Source organism: Numida meleagris, chromosome 4 (assembly GCF_002078875.1).
Source record: "Numida meleagris isolate 19003 breed g44 Domestic line chromosome 4, NumMel1.0, whole genome shotgun sequence".
NCBI lineage: Eukaryota > Metazoa > Chordata > Aves > Galliformes > Numididae > Numida > Numida meleagris.
Genome location: NC_034412.1, coordinates 27,534,133 through 27,543,534, shown reverse-complemented (window position 1 = coordinate 27,543,534; position 9,402 = coordinate 27,534,133). Strand labels below are relative to the sequence as shown.

Here is a 9,402-nt window from a genome sequence, read left to right as displayed (position 1 = left end):
CACTAGATCTCCTTTACTGGACCGATCCCTGACTTTAACCCATAAGCTCTCAGCCTGGTCATGGCTGTTACTCAGACACAGCTCTTCACAATCTATCCACTTCCTGACGTAGAGGGCAACTCCCCCTCCCTTCCTGCCCTGTCTGTCCCTTCTGAAGAGCCTGTAGCCCTCAATCAGAGTATTCCGATCGTGGGATTCATCCCACCACGTTTCCGTGATAGCAACCAGATCGTAATTTTCCAAGCACATCATGGTTTCCAGTTCTTCCTGCTTGTTTCCCATGCTGCGTGCATTAGTGTAAAGGCACTTCAGCTGGGCTTTCCGGCACACTACCTTTCTAGAGGGGCTCTCCCTCAAACTTCCAGAAGAAATCTGAAGTTCTCCCCCACTGCTTCCTAAAGCCCCAATACCATCTTGTCCATGCTCACGTGTTATCAAAGCCACCAACCTCACATCATTCCTTGTGTTCTTCCTACAGAAGGGTGCGTTGTCCTCCTCATTCCTCCCACAAGACGGTGGGATCTTACTAGCACAAGCCCCTCCCAGAAGCACTAGCTCATTACATACAGGGTCCTTACTAGTGACCCTGTTTTCACCCCCACCCCCCTTCATACATGACATGAGGGGACCTCAGAGAGAGAATGTTCTATGATCACTTTAACATCCAGTTACTAAACAGGTATAAAAGACCAAAATTTAATTTATTTGTGTAAAATGTTTGTCTGCAATAGAGCGCATTGTATGTTTCAAATCATTCAGTGCTTAGCTTATTCTTTAAGAGCTATCCTATGAGAGCTTCCTCTAGCAGTAAATTAGAAGAGCTGGTGTACAAAAGAAATGTAACTTAAGAGGCACTTGTGGAATAAGAAAGGCCATGATAACCAAGGAAAAACCTTAAATTTTATTAATAGGGAGATTCAGAATGGGATTGGTTTTAGTGAAACACAAGGTAGGCGGCGTGAAATATGGTATTGTATATTAATCTTAAGGCTAAGATTGAGTTTGGAGCAGCCACTCGATCAGTCCAAATCTTATATGACTGTTGAATACTGAAAAGAAAATGACTTGTGCTAAAATAATGTTTAACTCTATCACTGAACTTTTCCATTTTTTTTTGACAGGAGCAGATCTGTAAAGATGTTTATGTGGTGGTCAGCTGTTCTACTTCTTGGATGCATTTTGTTGGGAGCAGATGGGTGGCCAGCCAAGGAAGGATATGATTTTAGGTCCTATCAGCCCCTCATACGATTACGCCACAAGGTACTGATTACTCTCTAGCTCTTCTGATTTCTGTTCCATGGTCAAGGGTTAAAATATGTGCCAGCTCTGTCTTCTTTATACTTACTGGAATAACGTTTAGAAAGTAACTTTTTCAGTACCATTATCTGCAGAAATCTAGACTTGATTTGACAAGTAAACAGGAGCTGTTTGTATCTGAAAGCCCAGAAGCTTTTCAATTATAGTGAGCTAAGCTCTATTGTAGTTTCTGAAGCATTGCATGTATCAGCAGAAGCTCTGAGAGAGCAAGGGGGCTGTCTCCTAAGGTCACTGTTAGCATCTGCTGAAGGTGATTCAACTGGATTTCAGACCACACAGCACTGGTAGAGCTGCGGGTCAAAGAAGCGTGGTGATGAAGTTAGGTCATCAGCAAAAACTTGTCTGTGTGAGGTAGATGTTCACACTGAATTTAGGCATTCTGAACCTTGGCACAGTGCAGGTATTTCCTGAGATGCTGTGTTTCTAAACTTCAAGCATTGCATGCCGTTCAAATTTTGCCCACCTGCAACACCTTTGTCATGAAATCAGGGCTCCCAGAACAGTTCTTATCTAATAAATACTGCTCCTTGTCTCAAAGGCAAACCGCTGTAGGTATTCTCTAAAGCAATAAGAAAGGAAGAAGGCTGTAATATCTGATTAACTTTTTAGTTACTGCTTGGCATGGTGGTCCCAGGACCAATGTCTAGGGGACTCTTAAGACCTGTGATCAGGACAACAAAGATGATGAAAAACTCTTTTCCCTCTTCTTTTGAATCTAGGGGTTTCAACTAGAAAGTCCAAATTATTGCTGGAAACTTTAAGTGTTAATTTCTATTAATATTTTGAGATGTGGCTAGTTTAATTTCTAAATACATTTTATAAAATACCAAGATGTTTCTTGGTCCTAGGTTTGAAAAAATGATCCAGTATCATGTGATTCTATCTCAGCATCTAAGGAATAACTGAAGCTGTTGAGAGTTCTGCTCAAACAAGATTAAGATATCTGGCTATCAGCAAATTATTGCGTACTATGTATGTTACAGAATTTTATAACACATGGAAAATAAAATACAAAAATTCATATTTCATTGTGAAATTTTGCGTTCTCTTGGGAATCTTGTTCCATCAGAATAGAGAAGGCATCAGACATCAGACCCCATACAAGGAAATATGTATTATGTGCTTAACGATATACACACACAAGTCTTTGCAGTGAATAGTTTGCAAAATCAGAAACTTTGCCTTATCAGTTTATTTTAATCTGTCAGCTTTAAAGAAAATAAAACAAAACAGCACAAGATATTACTTTGAAATGTAGAAGGAATAGGAGGCTAGTAGTGCCTATGGAATGAACTGTGGGAGATGTGAAAAAAAAAAAAAAAGAATTCGGGAAGATTCAAGAACAGGAGATGAGGTATGGTGAATATCATTTCTCAGGTTTAGATGATCTCTGACATTAATAGTATGTTATTTGTGGAACTAGTAGAATGTTGCTGTTCCTTAATAATACTTCAAATCCTCTGCTAATACTTAAAAGATTAATACTGAGATGGATCACACATGCATACACACATACGTATGTGAACATAGTAATATATATGTACACACTGAGCAATATTTTTCCTCTGTTGTTCATTTCTTATTACTTTATTAATATTTTTGAAAACAATATACAAAATGGAAAAGAAAGCGTACGTAAAGAACAGAAGCAAATAACATTCTGTAAGTGGGTCTTGTATTTTTTAGTATAAAGCTTAAAGGATAAGAAAAGAAATGAAACAGGAGAATACAAAAGAGGAAAAAACAATGGCAACATGAGGTGATGCAATTTGAAAAGCAAGGAAAATCTGGGCATTTATTTTTTTTCCTAGGCAATATGTGCAGATGAAGAAAATGGTTTAGGATAGTTCAGCTTTTGATATTAGGGATACAAGCTAGTGTACAACACTAGGAAAGCAGAATGCTTCTAAAGTCAATTTTTAAAACAGTTCTGGCACAGACACACATACTTAAAATATGTAAATAGTAACCATCAAGGAAAATATTTTCTTCAATTAAGCATTTAATATTTCAAATGCTTAGAGTGTTATGCAAGCAGAATACTTATTACAAATAGAAGATGATGATGATGAATATCAGCAGTCATATTTGCTTTTATCAGGCCACATGTATGCGAGTTTGTGAGTGTGCTGATTAAAAAAGATGAGTAAACACTCTTGTTCTAGTACAGGAGAATTATCTTGGACTGTAGTCCAACCATAGGATCTCTAAGCATCAGACTACAGAGAAAACAATCCTGTTGTTTATCTGTTGAGATAAAACTTAGGTATTATCTTGAAAACATAATTGTGTTCATGATGATAGCAGGTGTTCATATAATAAAGATTTTGTTGTTTTAAAAGGGATTATGAACAAGTTTATCTCCTCATGCACAGAAATTTAAAGTGAACATTTAGTCTGAATGAATTGTAGTCTGGGAGGAAAAACTTCAAAACTAGGAAAAACCTTCATGCATAAGGAAAAACTTCTACAGAGCACTGGCACAGGCTGCCCAGGGAGGCCGGGGAGTCTCCTTGGAGATCTTCAGAAGCTGCCTGGACAGGACAGGGTGACTTCCAGAGGTCATTTGTTTGGAAGCCAAACTGGGACTCAGGAGCAGCAGGACTAGCCATAGTGGAAATAGATTACAAACATTTTTTTCTCAACAACTAGACCTTTGTGATAATTCTGTCTCTTTTTCTGTGGTATAACCTATCACCATTGGCTTGGACTTGGATGGAGAAAGACTATTACAGAACACTCCTGGGAATTTTATTTTCAGTTGCCTTCAAACTGCCATAGTTTTCATTTATGTAGTTATTCAGAAAAAGATTATGTCTGAATAGCATGTGCATTTCTTGTCATGACAGCTAATTCTCTGTGCTTCATTAGCCAAAGCGCTAAAAAAGTTTGTAAGGGACTTTTCATTTGGGATTCTTCTTACGTTGCTGCTGAGGGTATTGCAAGCAGTTTGTTAATATTTAGGTTCCCACCTGAAATGGCTAGAAAGTATTTCTAGCATCCTAATGAATTTTATTCTTGTGATTTGCATGGTTCTTAAAAAGAGAGTAATATTTATGCAATGCCTTCAGTGAAAAAATGTATGCTGTGAATTTTCAGGTACAAACAGGAAGAAGGCAGACAACAGAGCACTGACTGCCAGTTTCTCATTCATTGCTAGAGACTAAGAAATATGGGATATCGTCTGTACATTCATATGTATATTCCAGGGCATGCCAAGTTCCCATATCTAATGCATGCACATACAGCCAGCTGAATACACATTGGTTATGGGGTAAGGAGGAGAATCTGTAATATTAACAACAATGCCTAACAGTACATAATATCATTTTTGGTATGGAACTGTTTGTGTTTAGCCTCAAGAGACAACAACCGAAGACTGCTAATTTAGTCTGCTGTTTACAAACAGGGAAGATCTGGTGGGGGATGTGGAAGTTGGGGGCTGCCTTGGACATAGCGACCATGAAATGGTAGAGTTCTCAATTCTTGGTGGAACCAGGAGAGGGGACAGCAAAACGGTGACCTTGGACTTTCTGAGGGCAGACTTTGAATTGTTCAGGAGGCTGGTAGGAAGGGTTCCTTGGGATTTGGTCCTGGAGAGTAAAGGGGTCTAGGAAGGCTGGTTGCTCCTCAAGAAGGAAGTCCTGAAGGCGCATGAACAGACTGTCCCCCTGAGCCGCAAGATGAGCCAGCAGGGAAGGAGACCAGCGTGGATGAACAGGGAGCTTTTCCTGAGGCTCCAGGAGAAAAAGAGAATCTACCTCCTGTGGAAGAAGGAACAGGTAACTCAGGGAGAGTACAAAGAGGTTGCCAGGATGTGCAGGGAGAAAATTAGAAAGGCAAAGGCCCAGCTCGAATTAAGCTTGGCTGCTGGGATTAAAGGGAACAAGAAACTCTTTTACAAATATATTAACAGTAAGAGGAGGACCAAGGAGAATCTCCATTCTTTACTGGACGCGGCTGGGAATGTGGCCACTGAGGACAATGAAAAGGCTGAGGTTCTCAATGCCTTTTTTACATCTGTCTTTAAAAGCCGGACCGCTTGTCCTCAGAGCACTCTACTCTCTGACCTGGAAGTCTAGGATGGGGAGCGAAATAAACCACACATGATTCAGGAGGAAACAGTCAGAGACCTACTATTCCACCTGGACTGCCACAAGTCCATGGGGCCGGATGAGATCCACCCAAGAGTACTGAGGGAGCTGGCGGAGGAGATAGCCAAGCTGCTTTCCATCATCTATCGGTGTTCCTGGTCAACTGGAGAGGTCCCAGAAGACTGGAAACTTGCCAATGTGACTCCCATCTACAAGAAGGGTCGTAAGGAGGATCCGGGGAACTACAGGCCTGTCAGCCTGACCTCGGTGCCAGGGAAGGTTATGGAGCAGATTGTCCTGAGGGAGATCATGCGGCATTTGCAGGACAACCGGGGGATCAGGCCCAGCCAGCATGGGTTTGTGAAGGGCAGGTGCTGCTTGACCAACCTGATCTCCTTCTATGATCGAGTGACCCGTCTGGTGGATGAGGGAAAGGCTGTTGATGTGGTCGACCTAGACTTCAGCAAAGCCTTTGACACTGTCTCCCACAGTATTCTCCTGGAGAAACTGGCAGCCTGTGGCTTGGACAGGTACACCCTTTGCTGGGTAAGGAGCTGGCTGGAGGGCCGGGCCCAGAGAGTGGTGGTGAATGGAGTTAAATCCAGCTGGTGACCGGTCACGAGTGGTGTTCCCCAGGGGTTGGTGTTGGGGCCTGTCCTCTTCAATGTCCTTATTGATGACCTGGATGAGGGCATTGAGAGCACCCTCACTAAGTTTGCATATGACACCAAGCTGGCAGGAAGTGTCAATCTGCCTGGGGGTAGAGAGGCCCTACAGAGAGATCTGGACAGGCTGGATCTCTGGGCTGAAGCCAATGGGATGAGGTTCAACAAGACCAAGTGCCGGGTCCTGCACTTTGGCCGCAACAACCCCAGGCAGTGCTACAGGCTTGGGGCAGAGTGGCTGGAAAGTTGTATGGAGGAAATGGACCTAGGGGTATTAGTTGACGCTCGGCTGAGCATGAGTCAGCAGTGTGCCCAGGTGGCCAAGAAGGCCAATGGCATCCTGGCTTGTATCAGAAACAGTGTTGTCACCAGGAGTAGGGAAGTCATTGTCCCTCTGTACTCAGCACTGGTGAGGCCCCACCTCGAGTACTGTGTCCAGTTTTGGGCCCCTCGCTGCAAGAAAGACATTGAGGCCCTGGAGCGTGTTCAGAGGAGGGCGACGAAGCTGGTGAGGGGTCTGGAGCACAGGCCTTATGAGGAGCGGCTGAGGGAGCTGGGATTGTTTTGTCTGGAGAAGTGGAGGCTCAGGGGGGACCTTATCACTCTCTATAACTACCTGAAGGGAGGTTGTAGTGAGCTGGGAGTTGGCCTCTTCTCTCTCGTAACTAGTGACCGGACGAGGGGGAATGGCCTCAAGCTGCGCCAGGGGAGATTTAGGCTGGACATTAGGAAATACTACTTTTCTGAAAGAGTGGTCAGGGGCTGGAATGGGCTGCCCAGGGAGGTGGTTGAGTCACCATCCCTGGAGGTGTTCAAGAAACGTTTAGATATAGTGTTGAGAGACATGGTTTAGTGGGGTTATTGGTGGTAGGTGGATGGTTGGACTAGGTGATCTCGTAGGTCTTTTCCAACCTAGCTAATTCTATGATTCTATGATTCATCATCACCTGAATACCTTTTACTCCGGCCCGATTGTGATTTTATGGAATTCAGGCCACTCAGGGTTGTAATGCCTAATTAAGAGCAAGCGCTGGCTTGGGAGAGTGGGCAGGGGTAGGTGGAGCAAAGCTCGGGTGAATTTAAAGGAGGTAAGAAAGGAATCAGGACATTCAGAATTTGGTCTGTGCTTCTGCCTACGGCAAAGCGGGTGCTTCAGTCATGATAGAGCTTTTTACTTTTTTTTCCAAATGACCAAGTGGGTAGAGAGAATACAACACAAGGGATGTGCTTTGTTTTTAACATTTAACAAATGTCTCTTTCATAGGCACCTTTTAAGAACTGATTTTGCTGCGTTGGTCAAAACTCTTTCCAGCCCTGCCCTTGTTTTGTCTTGTTTAGCTGAAGTTTTAATGGAATCAAAGCCAGATGCACAGCAATCAGTGTTTTCTGTGTAATTTCTTTAGATTAGAGCATTTCTTCTAATCTTCCTGTGAAAAACCTGCTTCTTTCCCTTTTAGTCTCTCCCTCTTACAGTCAGTTTGCTGTTAGCCAGTTCACCTCTCATTCTCAGTAACTGAGGCCTGAGTGAGATCAGAACTAAGTCCAGTTTAGAGATCTTTGGGAAGCAATGATTTTTTAATGAAACAAGGTAAGAGAAAAACATGCAGTGTCTTAAGCAGGCTCCCTTGTTTTACTGAAGATGAATTTAAGTGTATAAGTACAAAGTATAGAATACATTTTTTACACTTAGCTTTTTTTTGCTCAAAGACTGTGAAATACTCTCCCTCGATTAATAGTGCATTCTGTGCTACAGTGAAACACCTGTAAAATTCAGACAGGCTGAGAAAGAAATGGGCAGAAAGCAGTACTTGAGGATTCAAAAATAATCTGAGCTTTTCTTGTGTGGTCTAGTCCCCAGACAACTGGAGGTTTATAGTTCATAGTGTTTATCTGGAAACGCTGTTTACCTGCAGGCTCTGAGAAGTCATAAAATTTGATCCTCTAAAATCCGCTGTCCTAGAGAGGGGGGAGTGCAGGGGGAAATCCTTTGCAGTAAGATGCAGCGCTGAATTTTGAAGACTGAGAACAGAGCTTCTCTTGAGCGTGTCACTGCTGCTCCCAGTTCTAAGGTAACCAGAGAATTCTCTTCCTCCTGAGGCTCCCTGAATGCAATAGCTATGTCCTATGCAAATTCCAGGATTTCATTTAAATAACAAGAATTTATCCTCCCCTTCTTCCCAATTTGTCTAACCGTGGTAAAGAAGTCTTAAGAAAATTAATTTTTTATTTTGCTTTTCTCAGGAAGATTGAATATATCTTACATTCTAATCTACTTTTCCCTGTGGGCACTAGCATTTAAAAGGCATGGCAATTTTTTTTTCTGTTTAAAGTCTCATTACAATCATTATATGTTAATGAGCTGATATCAAGTAAACACTTTTGCTATCCCTTTTTTCATACCCAAAACTCTTTTTTTTTTTTTTTAAGTCTTAAGAATGTTGCTTATAAGATATCTCTGTGAAATATCATAGAATCATAGAAGCATAGAATTAGCTAGGTTGGAAAAGACCTACAAGATCATCCAGTCCAAACATCCACCTGCTACCAATAACCCCACTAAACCATGTCTCTCAACACTATATCTAAATGTTTCTTGAACACCTCCAGGGATGGTGACTCAACCACCTCCCTGGGCAGCCCATTTCAGCACTTGACCACTCTTTCAGGGAAGTAGTATTTCCTAATGTCCAGCCTGAATCTCCCCTGGCGCAACTTGAGGCCATTCCCTCTAGTTCTATCACTAGTTACAAGAGAGAAGAGGCCGACCCCCAGCTTATTACAACCTCCCTTCAGGTAGTTATAGAGAGTGATAAGGTCCCCCCTGAGCCTCCACTTCTCCAGACAAAACAATCCCAGCTCCCTCAGCCGCTCCTCATAAGGCCTGTGCTCCAGACCCCTCACCAGCTTCGTCGCCCTCCTCTGAACACGCTCCAGGGCCTCAATGTCTTTCTTGCAGCGAGGGGCCCAAAACTGGACACAGTACTCGAGGTGGGGCCTCACCAGTGCTGAGTACAGAGGGACAATGACTTCCCTACTCCTGGTGACAACACTGTTTCTGATACAAGCCAGGATGCCATTGGCCTTCTTGGCCACCTGGGCACACTGCTGACTCATGCTCAGCCGAGCGTCAACTAATACCCCTAGGTCCATTTCCTCCATACAACTTTCCAGCCACTCTGCCCCAAGCCTGTAGCACTGCCTGGGGTTGTTGCGGCCAAAGTGCAGGACCCGGCACTTGGTCTTGTTGAACCTCATCCCATTGGCTTCAGCCCAGAGATCCAGCCTGTCCAGATCTCTCTGTAGGGCCTCTCTACCCCCAGGCAGAT

At 43.1% G+C, this 9,402-nt stretch overlaps 1 protein-coding gene across 1 annotated transcript in view; it reads left to right on the top strand.

The window, feature by feature from the left end:
* Positions 1-9,402, top strand: part of FSTL5 (follistatin like 5) — a 302,163-nt gene that overhangs the window by 61,243 nt on the left and 231,518 nt on the right. Inside the window, exon 2 of the mRNA XM_021396567.1 lies at positions 1,122-1,260. Coding sequence (XP_021252242.1) covers positions 1,138-1,260 — 123 coding nt within the window. The 5' untranslated portion in view covers positions 1,122-1,137. The remainder of the gene's footprint in view (positions 1-1,121; positions 1,261-9,402) is intronic.